The sequence below is a fragment of the Oxyura jamaicensis genome, unplaced genomic scaffold (assembly GCF_011077185.1).
Source record: "Oxyura jamaicensis isolate SHBP4307 breed ruddy duck unplaced genomic scaffold, BPBGC_Ojam_1.0 oxyUn_random_OJ72145, whole genome shotgun sequence".
Taxonomy (NCBI): Eukaryota; Metazoa; Chordata; class Aves; order Anseriformes; family Anatidae; genus Oxyura; species Oxyura jamaicensis.
The window spans coordinates 153,865-176,138 of record NW_023310890.1 but is presented as its reverse complement, the minus strand read 5'-3'; the positions used below and the strand labels follow the sequence as shown (position 1 = coordinate 176,138).

The following is a 22,274-nucleotide window of genomic DNA, read 5'->3' as shown; positions in this document are numbered from 1 at the left end:
GCACAGCACTGTGTGGGCTGCTGCAGGGAAAGGTGACTCCATCCCAGCCAGACCCAACACACAGTTGCTCAGGGAAAGAATAATTAACAAGCCGTGTGTTATGTGAAACTTTCTGGTATGTTCTGGTTTTGTAATTTACATGACTTGGAGGCATTGCTGTGTAATTGCTGAAACGACTGTTTTTTTCTAAATATATTGTAAACTGGTAATTAGAAATGATTGGTGTTTATCATGTTTCTTGTTATTAATAGTTCTCTATTATTTTTTATTAAACAGTAGGTAGATATTAAAGAAAATTTGCCTGTAGGGGTGTGTGTGTGCATATACATACAGTGTGTGTATATAGTTTGTTCTAGGAAAAAATCATTGTGTTAATTCTTTGCAATTTCTTTCTAGCTCCCTTTCCAGTCATCAGAGCAGCCTCTCCCCTGTCTCAGTGTTGTCTTCAAGCACATCACATGCAGTAAGTCTTGTTTGCGTTTCAACAGATGTTTGGCATATAGTCAGTGTTAATATGATGATCAAGACCCTCTCTTAAAGTTCATTGTGTCCCAGTACACCAAGAACTGAGACAAGAGGCTTGTCTCGGGAGAAGGACTGCTAGCCCTCTAGTGATAAAAAGATTGTCATTACTACTTGTGATTTGTACTAGATCAAGAATTTAATATTAGAGACTGGTCAGTCGTACAGCTACAGAGAATTTTTTTTCCCCAGGAAGGGGAGATGGAGTAAAGAGAACTTCTTGTAGCAAGTATATTAAAAATAATATTTAGAAGTGGCTGTCTGAAACTGCTTCAAAAGGTGGAATGCTAGCAATCGACACTGGGGAGGTTAGCAGGCAAAGTGTGGTGTGATGGAATGATATATATCATGACAAATACTTCATAACAGATGATACTAGAGTTTACCATGTGATGTTGTTGTCACATGGGTAATTCATTAGAGTGAGGCAAATGGTATCAAATACGGTGCTGTAGGTGAGGTTACACAAATGGAAGTCAGACACTGCTTTATTCTGTGATAAATTCTGTACTTCTGTACAATCCCAGTTAGGGTGTGCTGATAGGCTTTTGCTCTTCTTTTATTCGTATATTTTAGTTTGTAATGCTTCATCCTGACTAATGCCTAAATTGAAAATTCACATTTAGGCGAATGTCCTTCTTCCCTGTTTAGGGAGCTGTTTTAGCTTCTGTGTGTCGATGACACTGTTTTGCAAGTGTCGTGAGCTTTTACAGTTAAAGCACTGTATTGTGCTGGATTCAAACCAGGAACTCTGTTATACTTGTGTTCCTGTAATATATCTGGTCTGCGGTTGCTTACCACATTGATTTTGTTGTGGGGCATTGCAGTTTTAATGTTTTAAATTCCGCAAAGTGCATCGAGGAAATGACAATAGCAGTGTCCTGTATTCTGAAAAAAATACTGTCTTTTGGAAGAATATAGAAGTTTATTTTATATAATAATTACTAGCTGAAATGAGTAGACAGTCAAATGGCAAGAAAGAATGCAATGGAGGGATGTTTGAGTTTTTGTGATACAATTCTGTGATGATATAGCTGCCTAATTTAAACTTTAATAATTTTCTTTGAATGCTTGAAAATCACAAGCGTACAACTTAGTTGCTTGCTTGGTACATAAGTAATGCATCTACTATTAAACATTCTCTTGCATGTGCTGCTGTTACTTATAAGATTGTCTTTTTTCCGCAGCGTCTTCCACTGTGGTTTTGCTCTGTGATCCTCAATCTTTTTGTCTCCTTTCTAGCACACTAGTGTTGAGAACACAACTTCGCTCCAGCCCTCAACAACCTTTTCAACTGTTTCAACCTCAGCCACTAGCACCACCTCTTCTGTTGTCGGCATGGCAAGCAGTATGAACACTACAAACAGCCTTGGCCTGAGCGTTACCAGTGTGTCTATACCAGCTGCTACCACACGGGCAGCTCCCTTAGTGTCTTCAGGTTCGCAATATTAACAGATCACGTGAATAGACAAAGGACTTCAATCTGCAGGGCTGTCAGTTGAGCATCTCACCAGCAATAACTATGCTAAGAAATCCACACTCTTGACTAGCATTTTCAGCATGCTTTATTTTCTGGCTTATAAAATAAAGCTGCCTGATTTTGTGTATTTGAAGTATTTGTTAGGGTGTGATGTGGCATTTATATAGCACGTTCTATCCCTAAAGAGCTTTATAAATAGATACCAGAGCAGTTCTCGCTTCAAGTTTTGGACTAGAAGACTTGCACAGTTTATATTCCAGGTTGTGATCAGCTTTTGACTGTCAGTTTACATTAGCTTTCCTTTCAGTCTTCTCTGTGACTTGAATTCATTTGGCAGAATCAAAGTACACTGCAGTGTCCTCATTATCATGTGTCATATCCCTACTGCCACATCTGCAGAGAGGAAAAAAGCTGTCTGATGTGTGGGTTATTCCACAGCAATAATCACTTCTTCCGAAGCATCCACTGTCAGAAGGTGGGGAGGCTTCTTCCACTGAAGTGGAAGCAATGCTAAATTTCTCTGCTCTGATCAACATAACCTGCTAAAAGGAAATTCTGTGGAGGGAAGTGCATGATGTAAATATTAAGATCAAACTTAAATACACAAGAATTTCTCATTTCCTATTCCCACTCTTTGTAAATGAAGCATCTGACTGGCCAAAGTGCCTTTTTACCCTTCTGCTTCCTAGCTCTGCTTCATAGAAGCACCTGAGACTGTCTTAATCTTCTTTATTGTCCCAAATGCAATAAGTAACCCACAAAAAGTGTACTGGCAATATTTAGTGCTTTCTGGTCCCTTGCTGGCAGCAAGGGGAAATGTGTTGACAGGGCGGAAAATGAAAGAAAATAATTTGCTCTCAGATCAAGAACAGTGCCTATGTTTTACCTTCAGGAGGGGACCAAGGAAAGGAGAGAAGTTCCTGTAATCCACTCAGAGTAAATGACAAAATTGGGCTGTTTTCTGCAGGGGCTGTTTTCAATTTGAAGTAGTCTGTGCTTTCCCTTCCTTTAGGTATGGTTCAACTTTTCAGGCTATTTTGAGCATTTTCATCAATTAGTACTAAATTTTTCTGTGTAGTTCTGTTCTTTAAAAGCCATGATAGTGCAGCTGCCAGGGCTCGTGAGCTATGTTGTTTCGGTGCTGAAGCCTTTTCTTTTCTAAAGGCTTGTTAAAGTGTCTGTATTTTGGTTCTACAGGCAAAGCTCCCCCAAACCTGCCCCAAGGTGTACCGCCCTTGTTGCATAACCAGTATATTGTGGGACCTGGAGGACTTCTGCCTGCCTACCCAGTAAGCAATTTAATTGTACCTGTCCTTGTTTACTTAAACCTTGGTGCAAGTGGGCCCTCCAGACCTCTTGCTGTCTATGCCAAGGCATTTGTTTTGTCATGTATTGCACCTGGAATTCTTCTTCCAAATGCCGAAGAAATATGCAATCTATTCAGTGGGAGTTCACTGTTCATAAAAAAATTCAGGATTGGTGTGGCTGCTGTCAAAGCTGAGCATGTATTCTGCTATGGTTTTTGGTGGTATAAGGTTTTAGGCATTTTCATTAAATTTAGACTTATTCAGGTTTGTGTTACTGGAATAGACTTACTGTAGTAATGGTTGAACTGTGCCATGTGTCCTGTCTGTCATAGTTTGAAAGGCTGCACAGAGATTTTTGATGTCTGACCAGGATCAACATCTCATTATCTAATTTTTGAATCAGAAACTGTTCTAACTGCTTTTCTTATCGCATTGAATGTGAGGGGTGAGCTATAGTTTGCTTGATAGCCTATTCATTACGTCTTTGTCATATTCTCAGAAAGAATAATTGCAGAAAAGACTTGTTTTTATTCCCAAATCTGAATGCCCAGTAGATCTTTATTAATTCATGAATGATACATCTGTAAAAATGGTATTGAAGACTGCATAGGCAGGCTTTCCTCAGAGTACTGCTGTCACCTGAAAACAATATTAGAGTGACAAGACATTTTAAGCTCGACTAGCCTTACAATTCTACAGTGCTTTGTGATTACACAATACAACATAGAGCCATACACCTTTAACATAGGCTTGTCCTAGATCAAACTGTGTTTAAAACCCCAAATTTGTCAGCATCAGAGAAAAGTGTTATAATGATGTTGTATTTTTATCTGTCTTCAAGCAGATTTATGGTTATGATGATCTCCAGATGCTTCAATCCAGGCTGCCAATGGTAAGTAAATAGCTTGGTTTATTTCATTTTAAGCATTATCTTCAGTATTGATCCTCTGTCCAACACAAATTGCTTTGCTCAGTGGTGATTAAGAGCTTATCCTTATGTTCTGTTTTTTGAATATCCACAGTTTCTTTAGGTGATGTAAATGGGTATAGAGCGATTGTTACGTTTGTCCATCTGCAAGCTGTCTTTTCAAAGTCTTTGCAAATCTAGTTGAAATCTGAGCACGAGCTTTTCTCTTAGCAAGGGACGGGCTTGAACAACAAGACGTAGTACACAAATTGACAGCCACTGGGTGCATCTAGCAGGTTGCTGAAGCTATTAAAGCTGGAGTTCTTTGCATGCATCGTGGTAACAAATGCATCATCAGGTAAGCTGCAGGAGAGGAAGTACACAATTTTCTTACTTAAATGAATCCAGAATATAAATGATGTATGAGAGAAACTTGAATCACGGATAGTTAGATTCACAGGGAACCTCAGCCTAGAATGCAGAAAGGTGAGAAGTTGTTTCCCTCCACCCCAAAACTGGGGTAAGGAACTCAGAAAGGCTGGTAGTATGTAACTGAGAAAAGTCAAAGGATTGATTGATGCACTGTATCCATAAAGGCAAAGCTGGAGCAATGAGCGAGCAGTGATCTAGAAGGAGGTATTACTGGGTGAAGGTTGTAATTAAGCAAGTCTTCCATGTGGAATCTGGGGGTTAGCCAAATGGAGTACAGGGATGTCCCAGACAAAGCCCTGTCTGTCTGCTCATCATCAAAATCAAAGGAAGAGTTAGGCCACAAGTGATAATGCGGTTAAGATTTGGAAATGTTCTATGCAAACAGAAACCACTTGAGAAAAATGGTGTTTCAGAAGAACCAGTCTGACAGATAACTGAATTGAGTAAGAAGAAAAAATGTGGATAATATCTGATACTAAATTGGGGGGGGAGGAGTATTGCCAGAAGAAATTAAAAGTAAGACCCAAAATAAAGTATCAGGTAATGAAAAAAGGTGGAATATTTCCTGTAATGGGAAAATCAAGGCCATGGAAAAAGCACTTAGCTTCAGAAGAGGCTTCATACCTGTCAGACAATTAGAGTGGAAAACTGACCTTTCTGTTATTTGGAAATTGTCCATGTATTCAGCAGAAGACCTTAAATTTAGGTCCAATATAAATAGCACACAATGATTTGGAAATAAGTGATGAAGGTTTCTGAAAATCTCTTGTATGAGGATGTCTTACTTTCTAGTGAAAGTTGCAGTGAGAGCAGATAAAGTCACATTGAGGAAGGAAAAATTATAGGATGGATAGAAAAATATAGCAGATATGTCATACAAATTGAGGTGAAGCTATTCAAAACAAGTAAGAAATACTATAATGAATTAGGGAAATGATGATATTGGTATTAAAATAAGAACATGCTTGGATCAAAAAAACAATAAAGAAAACTATGACAGGTCTACTGCAAGAAGGAGTGTTAGGAGTAGGTTCATGGTTCTACACCAGACGTACTTCCCACAGAACAGAACTGCAATGATGTGTTTGTGATGATGTGAGTTCATTAATGACAAGGCAGTGAAACTGGAAACATGGGAAGGCTCTCCAGGAAGCATAGGTGGAAGAAATGAGGCGAGGGAGCGAATGTATGAGCTGTAGCCTGGGCTCAGTGCAGATCAAGAAGTGCAGGATTTGCTGGGCTGAGGTCAGGGTGGGTGCCTGGGGCTGTTGTCACACAAAACGTGTGCTGTCCAAGCCTGTGTCTTTGCCCATGGCTGTTGGTTGGGGAGAGTGTGTTTGGGATCTCCTGCCTCACCCCTATTCTTCCATGGGCATTGTTCAAAGGTTCTTGCTGGAAAGATGGTGTAGTTGGGTTTTCCCCTGTTATTCCCATAAAAGCAGAGGATGCTGGAGTGGGGATCTGGTGCTGTAGGTTTTGGTTTGTGAAGAGAGGAAAAAGGAGTTAGAAATAAAGTAGCAGAGAAGAGCGGTTGCTGGATATGATGGAACAGCTCCGATGTGATTTTTATGAAGGTTCAGGCAGGCTGATTCTGAAGTTTGTACATTCAGTAAGGGACAGTGTCCATGTCAGCTTGGACGTTTGGGGGTTACCCCTGCATTTGGTTGACAAGGAATGGGATACCAATGCTGTCATGGGGACAGGAGCATGTTAGTGAGGCTGCTTTTGTTTCAGGGCAGCCTGAAATTAGTTCAAAGCAGCTGACTGCAGCTACCAGTGTCGGCTTGGTGGGGGAGAGAATAAGGCTTGTGCTGGGGATCTGTGTGTGGGGCTGTGAATGCACACCTGCATGTAACCATTCCCTTCTGTGCCTGTTAAACATGTGACTTCCATAAAAATATTTTAGGAATACTATTATTTTTGCTGTTATCTGTTCACTTTTGTTTCTAAAAAAAAAAGTTACGCAAATAGATTAATACTCAATGGAGTTGTAGGTTCTTAGGCAGTTCTGCACAGGGGTTCAGCAAGTTAACAAGAAATGGGAAGTTCAGACTTAAAGGAATGGAGTTAAGTCCATCCTGGCAGGTCTACAAGGGTTTCATGGATGAAAAGGCGGTATCCGAAGTCAAGATAGGACAAACTATTTGTGTATGGCCTTTGGCCCTTCAGTGGGTGACCTGCAGGTCCAAGCTGCGCAGCAAGCAGCACGGGGACATGGTGTGCAGGAAGGTGCTGTGCTCCATCTCCAGCACATCCAGCTGAAAGCCAAGTGAGGGTGGGACGTCTTTTCCTTTGGTGCTGCCTGGGTGTGGAGCACCTCTGGAGGCCCTGGGGATATGAGGATTTGGGGCTGACCCCAGCATGCTGGAGCAGCCTTCTGTTCCCCCTGCCCTATACCAGCCCCGGTTGCCATGAGGGAGGGAAGGGAAGGGGAGATGGCCCTGTGTTTGTGTCCCTGTGTGGGGCTCAGTGCAGTGGTTGTTTGTGGAGGTGGGCTGCCCCCGCAGGAGGTTTTGTGCTGGTGAGATAAGAGCCACTGTCAAAATTTCTACAAAAGGTTAAGTTTATTTGTTTGCAATAAATAGTTGAATAAATAGATAAATAGGAGGAGTGTGGGAGGAATGTGTGTGGGGCTCCTCTCAGCGCATGGTGCAGGTGAGGCAGTGGATGCTCTGGAAGCAGGCGTGAGCCTTGAGGTGGACGTGGTCCCAGGCGCAGGGGCTGTAGGTGTGGTTGTGGAGGAAGTGTTGGATGCAGCTGAAGTACTTGTTGATGCTGAGGTGAAGGTTGCGGGGGCCCTCGCCTGTGGAAGCGCATGGCATTGTCTGGGAAGCAGCACTCGAGGTGGTGGATGTGGTGCTGGAGCTGGTTGAGGAGGTCATGGCGTGCAGTGTGGAGCCAGTGTGCGGGGGTGCTGGGGCTGCTGAGGGTGTCGAAGAGGTGTTGGAGGACAGTATGAGGTGGAGGGCAGTGTGTGCAGCTTGCTGTGTGTCATTGGTGTCCAGGAGGGTGTCCGGGAAGGAGCAAGGCGCGTGCTGCTGCAGGCAGGGCTGTATGGGGCTGGGAGCCATGTCGCGGAGGAGCTGGAGGCTGTCCCAGGGGAAGGCGCTGTCATGGAGGCGCAGGGGGCTGCAGGAGAAGGCGTTGGCGGGAGGCGTGAGGAGGAGCAGGAGCGCCAGGGTGCTGTAGATGGCTGTTGGTGTTGGGGCTGTGGGCCCAGGCATGGTGGGTCTTGGGTTGTGCTGGGTGGGAGCCTGTTGGGGCTGGGTGGTAATGCGGGTGGTAGCAGTGTTCGGGGTGCTGCCGTGTGTCAGGCTTTATGCGGTGCGGCATCTTTCCTTTCATCATCATCCAGAGAGAATTCCTGTTTCTGTTTTCAGTTTTGCTTTCTGTTTGCCTTTTTCCTTCAGTCTTCTGTGGAGCCAGGCGAGGTGTGCCCTCGTTCTGCAGGCAGGGGCAGCATGCATTCTTCCCAGCGCTGCTGTCGTGGTGCCAGGGTGTCCCAGTTGCGGGTCAGGCTCGCTGCGGGCTGATGTGGCTGGCTGGGAGATGTGAAATCACTGTGGCAGAAGCGGTTGGGGCAGCCATGCTGCAGAAGTGTTTTAGGGTTTCCCTTTCGTTGCTTTCATGGACTGTTTTACTTGAGTTTTATTTTCAGGTTTCCTTGCCTACCCAAATCAATTTTTCTTATATAATGCTCCGATACTCTTTGTATTTCTGTTTACGTATGGTTTCCCTTTATTTGCTTTTTGTTGTTTACATTTGATGAGTTGATAAGACCGAATTTACCTGGGAAGGAAAGGATGATGAAATACGGCACGGTTTTGAGTTACACGAAGTCCCTGCAATCCTAAATCTTTGCCAGGTTATTTCATGTTCAGTGATGGAGGAGGAGGATGTGTATGAAACAGGGCAGCGAGACGCAGAATTGCAGCAAGGTAGAAGGTGCAATTAAATCAGAGAAAGCATTTGAGGTGTCAGGGAATTTGCAGAGATGAGTGTGGAGGAGGATACTTTTCCAGTGTTGGAGAATGTGGAAATGGGGAGAGGAGTGGTGAAGGCACTAACTAGCTCTGGATGGTGAGGAGTAAGTGAACATCAGGAGGAAAACTGCTTGGTAGAGTACCAGCCCCCCAGGTGGAGCTCACCCAGAGAGGGAAGGGCAACTTCTGCACCCCTACTGAAAATGAAATGTTGCTTTGTTTTTGCTGGTGTGCTCTATTATCTCAGAGTGCAAGCCTGCCAGGGTGAGGACCTAGAAGAATATGATCCAAAGCAGTGGTCTCCACCACTTTTTATCATGCACCCCTGTCAGTTTGGGAAGGGGGTAAGGGGTTGAGCACCCAGCCCCTTAATTTTTTTTATTTCATGTTATTAGTGGTACCAAAAAAAAATCTTCACACACCCCAGTGGATTGTCTTGGGCACCCCACTTTGCAGTCCACTGATCTACAGTCTTCTGTGACATAATTTAAATAATCTTTTCTGTCATCAGGTAGTAACTTTTTGCTCCAGTTTTCTTTCAAGTTTGTTCTCTTTTTCTAGGTAATTTTTTTTACTTTTAGAGAACAGGGCATGGTACAAGACCTTTAGACTACATCCACGTTATTTTTATGGTTCTGGCCTGACTCCAAGTCTTTGGCATCCTGCAGGGTCTGTTGTTCTTCCAGGTGCAGTCTTGCTGGAAGATGACAGCTCTAAGCTGAGGGTTGGGTGAGAAGAGCTTTTAGTCATTGCCTTTGAGCAGAGGTGGATGCTCAGTGAGAAGTGACCTTAGATGTATCAGCAGGCTAAGCAGAAGCTGCCATTACGAGATAAAGTGATTGCAGACGATATTAAGTGTCCATAAAGTAGGTTTAGTGTGAAATTGAGGATCCTGGTAAATCTTTAGCTCTGTTTTAAGCTTGGGCAGAAACTGACCTTATAGCTTCCATTATTCCTCGCTTTTAAAATTCTTATTTTTATAAAGCAGGGTGTGTAAGAGCTACTCAGCTCTGTTATGGTTACAACTATTAATAAACGATGTCATCTTTGTTTAAGGATTACTACGGAATTACATTCCCTGCTCCTGCAACCTTGACAGGCAGAGATGGGAGCCTTGCTAACAACCCGTACTCAGGTGAGTGCTATTTAAAGACAAGGACAATAAGTGAGATGTGTTGGTTTCTAAATGCAGGTCATCCTGCTGTTGCTGATGGAGGAGTCATTTTTCCCTTCTGTAGGCAATTTAAATCCACCAATCTGAAAATAAGCAAATAAAAACAAGCTTTTCCCTCTCAACTTTGACATGGATTTTTATTCATTGTTTTAATTGGGAATTCATACATGACCTCTTCTGGGATAAAGTTGGATAGTCTTTGAGAGCAAGTGCAAAATTGTTAAAAATGTAAATGCCAGTGTCATCTAGTGCCTTTCTCAAGCACATACAGGTGCTTAGAAGATACCTGATAGTTTATTTGGTCTTTTCCTTGAAATTCAGCTGGCTGGCTTTCCTTTTTTTGGCACTGGAATAGACCCTTTTAGAACCCTTTCAGCAGCAACCCGTGCTTGGTTATTGCTATTTTAGCACTTGTGCTACCAGGAGCCACCAGGTGCTGCCTCTAGCAGGTTCTCCCCTGTCCTCCTCAAATCTAATGGACTTTGCTGCCAAAAGCATGTGGTCTAAGAAGCTCTTCCTCATTCTTGTTCTTCAGTTATCATTGTGCAAAGATGATATTAATGCTGTACAGCATATTCAGCAAGAGCTTTTCTTCCACTGCCATCTGATTACAGCTTAAAACTGTAGCCATAGGTATTATGATTCCTATAAGGCAGTTATTGAATGTTGTCACTCTTCTTGGCAACCAACAAAGAGGAGTACTGGTCAGGAATGAGATAGATGTAATGTATCGTCTTTTTTTTAAAAAAAATAAAAAAATAATAAAAATAAAAAAAAAAACATGAACATGGTGCTCTGTAGGCTGTCAGAAAAATGCAAGTGTTTGTTTTGGAGTTTTCTGCTTCAAAGTCACTTCTCTTGGGAGGCTGATTTTGAGTTAATAACCAATTTCCCTTCCTACTTCTTCAATAAGGTGGTCCACGATGCAAACCTTGCTTTCGTGGCCTTCAGCTACTGTCTCCAGAACTTTGGTGGTGTGAGGAATCGGACATCTAACTAGTCATGCTTCATAAATAAACAGACATTGACAAAAACATGCCCATCACTGCCTGTAAATCTTAACTTGCTCTCAGCCCGTGAAGCTTGGCTAATCAGTTTAACCTCCAAGAGAGTCATGTTTTAACCCAACAACCATTTGCACTTTGGCTATTTACCATAGTTCTGCTTTTAGCATATTTTATTGCAACAATCTGATAGTAACGAATCTGCTCAGTGTGCGTGAGATAGGTAAGTATCGGCATCTCCATTCTATCAGTGGATTAGCCGTGGCACAGAGCTCTGTGCCACGAACAGGCCATGTCCCTGTGGCCATCAGGAATAAAGACCAGGAGAGTTCTTCCCATGAAAACCTGCAGCCTTTCAAATGTAGGATGTGCTCTTTGTTAGTTTACTTGTACTCAGAGGATCCTTGTGGAGAAGCTTTGTTCCCTTTCTGATCAGTCTTTTCCTTCTCAGGTGACGTAACAAAATTTGGCCGTGGGGATTCTGCCTCCCCTGCTCCCGCTACCACGCTAGCCCAGCCGCATCATAACCAGACGCAGACTCACCACACGACTCAGCAGCCCTTCCTCAACCCGACCCTGCCGCCGGGGTACAGCTACACTGGGCTCCCTTACTATGCCGGGGTGCCAGGCGTACCGAGCGCATTCCAGTACGGGCCAACCATGTTTGTAAGTGTGACGGCTTCAACTGTAACCCTTGCTTCGTGCTCCTCTGGTTTTGCTCTCTCCACCAAAACCTGGCCTACATCTTCCCTATCCTGTAGAGGATCTTTACAAAAAGTTGTTCCTGCTTGTCCCTTCCACAAGAGGAAACTTGAAAGGCCAGAACTCATAGGCACAGGTTACTGTAAATAGTAGACAGCTGCAGCTCATGGGTTTGTAGTGTTCCTGAAAAGCCCTTAGGAGCTTCTGCAGAGTCAAAAGGAGACCCCAAGAAGCTGTAGAGCAGCACTGGTAGTCTCAGGAGGAAGTTATTTGGGAAGAGGTGATGCTCCAGGCCAGAAGGGTAGATAAGTCTATTTTAGGGCACTGTAGGGACTGTGTTTTATGAAACAGCCTCAGGCAGGAGCTGGTTTTGTTTGATTCTGGAGAGCGCTGTGGTTGCATGGTTTTGGTTTAAGGCAAAAAACTTGCTTTTTGCAGTCAATTTTATTGCACATATGAAATAAAGAGGCAGCTTGAGATGTGGTTGCATTGCAATGGGAAGAAAGGCCACGGGAAAGAGAAGCTCTGGCAGGAAACGTGTGGCTTGCACAGAGCTGCTCCAGCAGTGAGTGCCACCTCCCCTGCGATCCCAGTGCTCCCAGCTCCAAGTTATTTCCCGTGTGAGCTGGAGGTGCCTTCCCCACTAGATGGCAGAGGGACCTTGCTTTTTGTGCACTGCTCCCCAGCTAACAGTGGCTTTTGTTATCCCTCCTCCTTTGTCCAGGTACCTCCTGCATCTGCTAAGCAGCACGGAGTCAATCTGAACACTGCGTCCACTCCTTTCCAGCAGGCGAGTGGCTACGGGCAGCACGGCTATGGAGCAGGTACGCTCGTCACTGCGCTTTTCACTGGAGCGTCTGCAGAGCTGCTTGCACACTGTAACACCTTGTCTTGTACACACCAGCAGGCTATGATGACTTAACGCAGGGAACGGCAGCTGGAGATTACAGCAAAGGAGGCTACAGTGGGTCATCTCAAGCACAAAACAAATCTGCTGGCACTGGACCTGGGAAAGGTAACACATGAGACTTGAGGTTTACTCCTGAGTGGGATTCAGTAGGGCAAACTCCCAGCATTGCCAGTGCTGTGCAGTCAACACAGCAGCCAGCTGTAAACAGGGTTGAGATCCAAGCTGTTTCTCCAAAATGCATTTTTTTTTAATGGCCCAAGTGTTCCCTCTAAACCTAACGGCTGAACATCGCATAAGGGTTTGTGTGGCTGATGTGCAGTTTTGTCCTCAATTACACGTGGGAGAAGTAGCAAGCTGTTTTCCCTGCCAGAGTTGACTTTGGTGAAGAGTAAGTGGTCTCAAAGCAGTGGGATGCTACTGCTGAAAGGGTCCTCTGCCAAACGCTGACTGGATTTTGAGTCTGGTAGATGCCTGAGATAGCCGTGCATTCAGAGCGAGCAGGGCAGTTCACGTATCTCAGGGCTGTTGTAGCTGCTGTCCTCACGCTCTGTAACTCGTTGCGTTGTTTTGTGCCTACAGTCCTCTGTGACTGTAAAGGCTAAGGGATGTACACAGCTCATGTGAAAGCTTTGTTCTGCACATGATGGTTAGACCTGAGAAACGTATACCGAGCTGCTTAGCACTAATTAGTTCATCCTTGGGCTTAAGCAAATACCAAGCATTTGTTGTGCGTTTGAAACGCCCCCTGGACTAGTCAGGACATCAGTCTTCAAGCAGGAGCTGATCGTGCTCTCCTCTGTAGCCTGCAAAAAGGAGAGATCTCCTAGGAAGGGTACAGCCTTAGAGCAGTGCAAACCCAGCGAGTCCAGGCACCTGATTCAGTGGCCACAGGAACCACTGCTTTTAATCTGATCCAAGTGATTGGATCCAGTCCTTGTAAGCCCACAAATGAGTGGCCAACTTGAGAGTCCCTTTCCTGGTAAGTGGCTGTTCCTGGGCCTTTTGTGGCACCAGGTGGATCCAGGTGGAAACCAGACTGAGCGAGTGACACTAATTCTGCAGGGGCAGAGGAGCAGGGCAGGCCTCACCCTGCTGCATGATGCGAAAGGACAAGGGCACAAGCGTGTAGCAGCTGCTGAGGCTCATTGCTCAGCACACTACTGGAAGGCTCTTGAATGCTGTGATAGAGCCAAATGCATCCCTAATCCTGGGGGAAAGCTGGCTTTCTGTGAGCTCAGTGTTCAGCGCAGCCAGCTGCTGTCCAATGAAGTGCGCAGTGGACACGGATGATTTATCCCAGTGGGCTGGTTGCCTGCTCTGCAGCAGGAGCAGGGAGCCGAGCCCTTCCTCCTGCTCTTGGCCAGAGTGCTGTCAGTCTGAGGGCACCGAGGAGGAGGGCATGTGAGGCAGTGGTTTCAGGTGCCCCCACTGAGGCACCAGGAGCAAAGCACACATAGGGTCTGAGCTGGGTGCTGCTTGGCTTTCTCATTGTCAGTGCCTTTTTGTTTTCCAGGTGTTTCTGTGACCTCAAGTAACACAGGTGTGCCTGATATCAATGGCTCAGTCTATAACAAGACTCAGGTGAGGAATGCTGGACCCTCCTCCCTGGTGGCTCCCTGCTTATTGGTGGCTTGGTGGGACTCTGCCGGAGCCCTGGCAGCTGGGGACAGTTCCCAGGCAGCTTGGGCTTAGCAGGCTTTGGCATTTCTTACTCTGGCTCTGCTTGCTGGAGAGGAGTATCGCCTTCTGTCCTGCTGCCTCTGCCATGTCCACTCCTGGCCAAAGCTGCTGGCACAGACGCAGAGCTCCCTGCACTGTCATGCTGCCTCACGCATGCTGTGGGTGCAAATAAAACAGGATAGCACAGTCAAAATTGCCCCTAAAGCAGATGAGTGAAGAGGATGTTAGCTTTTTTCAGAGACGTGAGCCAGCAGTGCCCACCCCTGTACCTGAGGGTCTCTCCCATGGGTGCCAGCACCACTCTGCTCCACCTCTGGCTCTTGCTCTGCGTACAGGTTCCCAGGGAGAGTAGAAAGTGCTTGATGAGCTGCTCCACGCCTCAAGACTTCTCCCACCAAGAAGGAGAGAAGGGTGATTGTGGTGGGCGACTCCCTTCTCAGAAGAACGTAGGGCCCTATCTGTCGGCCTGACCCCACCCGTAGGGAAGTCTGCTGCCTCCCTGGGGCTGGGATCAGGGATGTTGCCAGAAAGCTTCCCAACCTGGTTCGCCCCTCTGATTACTACCCACTACTGATAGTCCAGGCTGGCAGTGATACCATTGATGAGAGAAGCCTGAAGGCTATCAAATGGGACTTCAGGGGGCTGGGATGGTTAGTGGACGGAGCGGGAGTACAGGTGGTGTTTTTGTCCATTCCTACAGTGGCAGGGAATGGTTCAGAGAGGACACAAAAAGCCCACCTGATAAACACGTGGCTCAGAGGCTGGTGCCAACACAGAAGTTTTGGGTTCTTTGACCACGGGGCGCTCTACTCGGCACCTGGCCTGATGGCCGCAGAAGGGTCCCAACTGTCCGCAAGGGGAAAACGGATCCTGGCCCAGGAGCTGGCAGGGCTCATTGAGAGGGCTTTAAAATAGGTGAGAAGGGGGGCGGGGATGAAACAAAGCCTGTTGGAGGTGTGCCAGGGGGAACAGTGGCAAGGCTGGGGGAGAAGGCTAAGGCCCAGCTGAAGTGCATCTACACTAATGCACGCAGCATGGGCAACATGCAGGAGGAGCTGGAAGCCATTGCGCAGCACGCAGGCTATGACTTGGTTGTCAGCACGGAAACGTGGTGGGACCACTCTCATGACTGGAGTGCTGCAATGTCTGTCTATAGGCTCTTCAGAAGGGACAGGCAGCACAGAAGGGGTGGTGGAGTGGCTCTATATTAGAGAGTGTTTTGACGTCGTCGAACTCAAGGCTGGGAATGACAAGGTGGAGTCGCTATGGGTTAGGATCAGCGGAAAGGCCAACAAGGGAAGCATCCTGGTGGGGGTCTGTTATAGACCGCCAAACCAGGATGAGGGGACGGATGAGGAGTTCTACAGGCAGCTGGCGGAAGTTGCGAAATTGTCAGCGCTTGTTCTTGTGGGGGACTTTAACTTCCCAGACATATCCTGGAAGCACAACACAGCCCAGAGAAAGCAGTCCAGGAGGTTTCTGGAGAGCGTGGAAGATAACTTCCTGACTCAGCTGGTTGGCGAGCCTACCAGGGGAGGTGCCCCGCTAGACCTTCTGTTCACTAACAGAGAAGGACTGGTGGGAGACGTGCTGGTCGGGGGCTGTCTTGGGCAGAGTGACCACAAAATGGTAGAGTTCTCGATACTCGGCGAAGTCAGGAAGGGGATCAGTAAAACCGCTGTCTTGGACTTCCGGAGGGCTGACTTTGAGCTGTTCAAGACACTGGTTGGCAGAGTCCCTTGGGAGGCGGTACTGAAAGACAGAGGAGCCCAGGAGGGCTGGGCGCTCTTCAAGAAAGAAATCTTAATGGCTCAGGAGTGGTCTGTCCCCACGTGCCCAAAGCCGAGCCGGCGTGGAAGAAGACCGGCCTGGCTGAGCAGAGAGCTGTGGCTCGAGCTTAGGAGAAAAAAGAGGGTTTATAATCTTTGGAAAAGAGGGCGGGCCACTCAGGGGGACTACAAGGATGCTGCGAGGCGGTGCAGGGACAAAATCAGAAAGGCCAAAGCTCATCTGGAGCTCAATCTGGCTACTGCTGTTAAGGACAACAAAAAATGTTTTTATAAATACATCAACACAAAAAGGAGGACTAAGGAGAATCTCCACCCTCTACTGGATGTGGGGGGAAACTTAGTAACCAGAGATGAGGAAAAAGCTGAGGTGCTTAACGCCTTCTTTGCCTCAGTCTTTAACAGCAAAACCAGTTGTTCTCTGGACGCCCAGTACCCTGAGCTGGTGGAAGGGGATGGGGAGCAGAATGTGGCCCCCACAATCCATGAGGAAATGGTTGGCGACCTGCTATAGCAGTTGGATGTACGCAAGTTGATGGGGCCGGATGGGATCCACCCGAGGGTACTGAGAGAACTGGCGGAAGAGTTGGCCAAGCCGCTTTCCATCATTTATCGGTAGTCCTGGCTATTGGGGGAGGTCCCACTCAAATGGCGGCTAGCAAACGCAACGCCCATCTACAAGAAGGGCCGGAGGGTAGACCCAGGAACTATAGGCCTGTTAGTTTAACATCAGTGCCAGGGAAGCTCATGGAGCAGATTATCTTGGGTGTCATCATGCGGCAGTTGCAGGGCAAGCAGGCAATCAGGCCTAGTCAGCATGGGTTTATGAAGGGCAGGTCCTGCTTGACAAACCTGATCTCCTTCTATGACAAGGTGACACGCTTAGTGGATGAGGGAAAGGCTGTGGACGTGGTCTACCTTGACTTCAGTAAGGCATTTGACACCGTTCCCCACAGCATTCTCCTCAGGAAACTGGCTGCTCATGGCTTGGACTGGCGTACACTTCGCTGGGTTAAGAGCTGGCTGGATGGCCGGGCCCAGAGAGTTGTGGTGAATGGAGTCAAATCCAGTTGGAGGCCGGTCACTAGTGGAGTCCCCCAGGGCTCGGTACTGGGGCCAGTCCTCATTAACATCTTCATCGATGATCTGGACGAGGGGATTGAGTGCACCCTCAGCAAGTTTGCAGACGACACCAAGTTAGGTGCGTGTGTCGATCTGCTCGAGGGTAGGAAGGCTCTGCAGGAGGATCTGGATAGGCTGGACCCATGGGCCAAGGCCAACGGTATGAAGTTCAACAAGGCCAAGTGCCAGGTCCTGCACCTGGGGCACAACAACCCCAAACAGAGCTACAGGCTGGGAGATGTGTGGTTAGAAAGCTGCCTGGCAGAGAAGGACCTGGGAGTATTGGTTGACAGTCGGCTGAATATGAGCCAGCAGTGTGCTCAGGCGGCCAAGAAGGCCAGCAGCATCCTGGCTTGCATAAGAAACAGCGTGGCCAGCAGGTCCAGGGAAGTGATTGTCCCCCTGTACTCAGCTCTGGTGAGGCCGCACCTCGAGTACTGCGTTCAGTTTTGGGCCCCTCGCTACAAGAAGGACATGGAGGTGCTTGAGCGAGTCCAGAGAAGGGCAACAAAGCAACAAGTCTTACGAGGAGCGGCTGAGGGAGCTGGGACTGTTTAGCCTGGAGAAAAGGAGGCTCAGGGGTGACCTTATTGCACTCTACAGGTGCCTGAAGGGAGGCTGTAGCGAGGTGGCGGTTGGTCTATTCTCCCATGTGCCTGGTGACAGGACGAGGGGGAATGGGCTAAAGTTGTGCCAGGGGAGGTTTAGGTTGGATATTAGGAAGAACTTCTTTACTGAACAGGTTGTTAGTCACTGGAATAGGCTGCCCAGGGAAGTGGTGGAGTCACCATCCCTAGAGGTCTTTAAAAGACGTTTAGATGTAGAGCTTAGGGATATGGTTTAGTGGAAGATTTGTTAGCGTTAGGTCGGAGGTTGGACTCGGTGATCTTGGAGGTCTCTTCCAACCTAGACTATTCTGTGATTCTGTGAAGTGGCGTTACAGCCAACTCCTTTCCCCATCCTTGCACCCTCTGTCAGGGCAGTCAGACCCAGTCAGTCAGGGTCATGGGGCAATCAGGCTGTGCTCCATGCCCAGGAGTAGGACACCAGCCCTTGGATACATGTGTAGCCTTAGGGGGGCAGAGCTTTGGTTGGGGGAGCCAAACCTTAGTGCAATTTCTTCCTGCATTTTTGTTGGGATGCCTGGAGTAGGTCAAACAATTCAGTCTTGAGCCCCTGAGAGGTCTGATGGACTGATTTCAGGCAGCTGCTGCCACCCTATGTCCCACTAAGCAAAAAGAGGTCAGGGAAAAAAAGGAACACAGTAGCCATGGAAATAAAATTAAAGTTTTGGGCATCAGTGCAGAAATAAGAGTGAGGAGTTGAACTCAATCTGAAGTGCCCACAGGTATTTGGTCTGACTGGGCTTGCTCACAGGGTTGATGAGAGGTGCAGGGATCTGTGTTCAGGCCACTCTTGTTCTTGTTTGGTCACTGTGGGGCTGTTCCTGCTGGTCTTTGATGCTATCCCCGTTGCCTCCTGTGCAGACGTTTGACAAGCAGGGATTCCACGCTGGCACACCGCCTCCTTTCAGCCTGCCCTCTGCTCTCGGATCTACTGGGCCCCTGAACCCTGGTGCTGCCACGGGTTATGCTCCAGCCCCTTTTCTCCACATCCTGCCTGCACATCAGCAGCCTCATTCCCAGATGCTGCATCACCATATTCAGCAAGATGGGCAGGTGAGTCAGCCCCTGCAGCCTTCGCAAAGTGCATGTTGCTCCCACTTACCTCCTGGTGTAGGATTTTGGTTTTATTTTGGTTTTGTTTTGCTTTGCTTGCTGGGAATATGGCCTGGCAGGGTTGCAGGCTAGCAGACTAGATGCTGTTTACCAGCCTGGGAGGGCTGGGGGCCAAGTCCTGTTTGGAAAAGGCCGTTGCGATGTGGACACAGAGGGGTGTGAGGGGTGTAAGGTTGAGGCAGCTGCTGCTGTTCCCTGGACACGAGCATTTGCACTGTGACTGGGGGAAAAAAACAAACTTCCCCTTGCATGTCAGCTCCGATTTCTGATTTGATTCCACCAACTGGTGAAATCTCTTCTTTTCCTCACTGTAAATGTTCCCTGAAAAATGTTCCCTGCTTTGGAATCCAGAAATAGGTAGTAACTGCTCCCTCTGAACACTTGACATCCTTGGCTGGTGCAGTCTCTGCTCATCTTGAGAATGCTTCTCTGCTTCCCACAGCCCTGCTGTTCTCCTTGCAGCGTCCTGCCTTTGATGCTGATGTCTCCTCCTGTTCTGATTTCTAGGGTGGATCTGGTCAGCGCAACCAGCCCAGCACCATGCAGCAGAAGTCTCAGGCTACCAAAACCGCCTATGGCACTTCTCCATACTGGACAAACTAAATCCAAAACCGGGGAGGGGGGAGAGGATGAAAGGAGAGGAGAGAGGAGAAAAAAAAAAAAAGGCAAAAGAAAAGAAGCCGGAGCCTGTTCCTGGAATCATTAGGAGAAGTAACTAACTGCTCAGCCAAACATCTGTGCGAGGAGAACTGTAGCCAGCCATCCTCTGTGCAACTCGCCCGCTTCCTCTTTTTGAGTTGCTGTTGTATGTAATATATTTATGTATGTATTTGTAAATGTAATAGAGCCTAAATGTGGTTTTCTGCATCTTGCAGCCTGTTTTATTTTCTTTGTAGGAAAACTAATTATTCATTTCCCATCTGCACCAGAGCATCCTTCCTTTTTTAAGCTCTATGGGCTTTATAACTCTGTCAAAGACAAACTGTGGCATTTTTATTGGAGCTGGAGCCCATTTATTTAATGCAGTTCTAAATTCAGGCAAAGAAGGAGGCCTGGCCCCCCAAAAACGAATCAAGATGTCCTGTTGGTTTGATTTCTGCCCCCACCCCCAGTATAGCTGTTACTTTAAAGGAAAAAAAAAAAGGAAAAAATGTTTTGTGGGCCTTCCCCTTTCTTTAGTCTCTCCCCTCCCTCCTGCTGTGGAAGATGAACTTGTGGGCAGTTTGGTCACTGTGGCCCCGAGCTGCACCCTCACCTTTTTATTTTCCAATTTTTAAATAAATAATAATGGAAAAAAAAAAAACAACCTTTTTTTTTTTGGTTTGGTTTTGTTTCTCAAGCAAGAGACTTCCGGTGGCTCAGTGTGTCCTGGAACTCCCTTTTGCATCAGTAGAGACAAAAAAAAAAAACAAACAAACCTATGTAGCGGTTTAAATAAAAGTATAAGCTGTGTCTCGTACCTCTTTTTTGTCCTGAGTCACCCTGCCCAGGATCGCCGGAGCTTGTCCGGCAGCAGTGCGGTGAATGTTTTAGGAGTTTCATTTCTCCACCTAATAAAGGTCTGAGCTTATCACTGGTGTTTGTCTGCATTTTCAAAAGCTCTAGGAGCAGTTTTGGCTGTCCCTTTCCCCATGCTCCTGCAGCAACTGGAGCAAAGCTCAGCTGGGTGGGCACTGAATAACGAGACAAGGGTGAGTGAGTAATCCTCAGTGCAGCAGGGAGAGGATGTAGGGCTGGTGCAGGGGCTCCAACCTCTGCTGTCTCCCCATGGTGTCCTTGGTCACGGTGCTCTCTCCTGGTCCCTGCAGCAGCAGCCACGATACATAAGGAGGGGGGCACAGCTTTGCCCGTGAGGCAGAGCTGCTGCTGCATGTGCGCACCAGGAGGAAGGTTAGGGCTGAAGGCTCCTGAGGGACAGCTGCCTCTAGCTTGTTCTTCAGGGACTGGCACTGCTTGTGGCAGCAGCGGAGGCAGTAACTGTGAAGCCACCTTTGGCCGCTGAGCTTTTTTTGCACTACTACCCTGTTGATGGTTGAAGACGAACAAGGGAAAAAAAATACTTTTAAGGGTGATAACCAGTTTTTCTTCCTTAAAGCCACGCTTTTGCCAGCTGCCAGGTCTGGCAGCACCTTGATATAGTGTAAGCAGTCAGTATGCATACCCAGCCCTTCACGTACTTGAAGCAGCATGCCAAGAATTGCACTGGAAGCTTTCTGTTTGCCTCAGGCTTTATAACAGCAGCCCTCCAGCAGCAGGCAGCCTCCCCACTGCCACCTGCTGCTGCAAACACGCTCCGGGGGGGGGGGGGGGTTGCAGCTGTGCTCGCCCCACCACCTTCCAGCACTGGCCCATGCTTGTGCCCTTTACATTACTGCTTTTCCACAGCCCCCAGGTGCAAAACTTCCATCCTCAGCTGTATGGGTGGCACTAGTTTTCTTGTATGCTTACCTGTACCTATTGCACTGCATGACAGTAGCGATCATCACAGAACAGCTGAGGAGCTGTTATTCGGAACTTTAAACAACCCAGGCAAATAAAACAGCTTCATTACCAGGGATGTAACAGTACAGGGATATTTTCATTTTTTATTTTTTTATTAGGAGACATGTGCAGAAAAGACAAAATATAACTACTGAAGGAGAAGACAACACAAAAAAAAAATCAGTTAATTCTTTCTGGTAAATTATACTGAAGAAAAAAAAGACATGGGATATTAGCTAAGAAAACTACTAAGAAATCTAGTGCACCCTACTGGTTTGAGAATGGTTGAAAACCGCATTTGAAGGTGGCTGTAGTTGCAAATGTAAGTGCTAATAGTGGCTGGGAGAAGGGCGAGGGGGTTAAGAAAAAACAGAATACACAGATCACGTAAGCATTTTTCCTCAATCTCTTAAATAGTTTCAAAAAACTCAAACTTCAGTTTGTATCTCAGAAAAAGGAACCCAGCAAGTCAACAAGCAATGATACTGCAATGGACAGTGGGGAAGAGAAATTAGTCTGGTAGTAGGCGCTCTCAAAATAGATCACTTTTTCCAAGGGTAACAGAAGAATCATAATAATGTATTTTCAAGCTTGGTGTTGTAAGATGCAAGTCACTGGACTGACTGATACACACAGTGAAAACGGTCAAAAGTACACGGGTGAGCCTGAAAGATGCAGTATCCTCATTTCAAACAAGGTCATCAGCAGGGCCCTCTCTGCACTGCTCCCTATCCCGCACTGCAAGCTGCCGGCTGCTTTCCCTGCAAGACACAAGCAGCAGGGGCCTGGGGCAGCTCTGGGACCAACATGGCCAGGGGGCAGTGGCACTGAGTCCATAGGAAGGGGAGGATGGGCAGCGGCCTCGCTAAACCCCATGGCTGGGACAGGGCAGGAGAGGTCCCGCAGTCCTGCTACCATACAAGCAGGACACTCAGGGAGCAGTAAGGGACAAGGTGCCACCACCAGGACTGCCTTTTGTCCCCCCAGCAGGGAGGGACGTGGGGCAGACCCCCACCTTTGAGGAACCCAGCTGCTAGCAGACAT

At 47.2% G+C, this 22,274-nt stretch overlaps 2 protein-coding genes across 2 annotated transcripts in view; one reads left to right on the top strand and one right to left on the bottom strand.

Moving 5' to 3' along the window:
• The window catches only part of LOC118159805 (ubiquitin-associated protein 2-like), a 105,085-nt gene extending 85,656 nt beyond the window's left edge, over positions 1-19,429 (top strand). Inside the window, exons 15-25 of the mRNA XM_035314358.1 lie at positions 397-463; positions 1,765-1,960; positions 3,200-3,291; positions 4,154-4,201; positions 9,688-9,766; positions 11,261-11,475; positions 12,236-12,335; positions 12,419-12,526; positions 13,935-14,002; positions 18,498-18,689; positions 19,257-19,429. Coding sequence (XP_035170249.1) covers positions 397-463; positions 1,765-1,960; positions 3,200-3,291; positions 4,154-4,201; positions 9,688-9,766; positions 11,261-11,475; positions 12,236-12,335; positions 12,419-12,526; positions 13,935-14,002; positions 18,498-18,689; positions 19,257-19,352 — 1,261 coding nt within the window. The 3' untranslated portion in view covers positions 19,353-19,429. The remainder of the gene's footprint in view (positions 1-396; positions 464-1,764; positions 1,961-3,199; positions 3,292-4,153; positions 4,202-9,687; positions 9,767-11,260; positions 11,476-12,235; positions 12,336-12,418; positions 12,527-13,934; positions 14,003-18,497; positions 18,690-19,256) is intronic.
• Positions 7,282-7,878, bottom strand: LOC118159806 (interferon-like). Its single transcript, XM_035314359.1, is given in 3 exon segments — positions 7,282-7,446; positions 7,448-7,603; positions 7,606-7,878. Coding segments are annotated over 3 exon segments (582 nt in total). The 5' UTR covers positions 7,873-7,878; the 3' UTR covers positions 7,282-7,287.
• Positions 19,430-22,274: the final 2,845 nt, after the last annotated feature.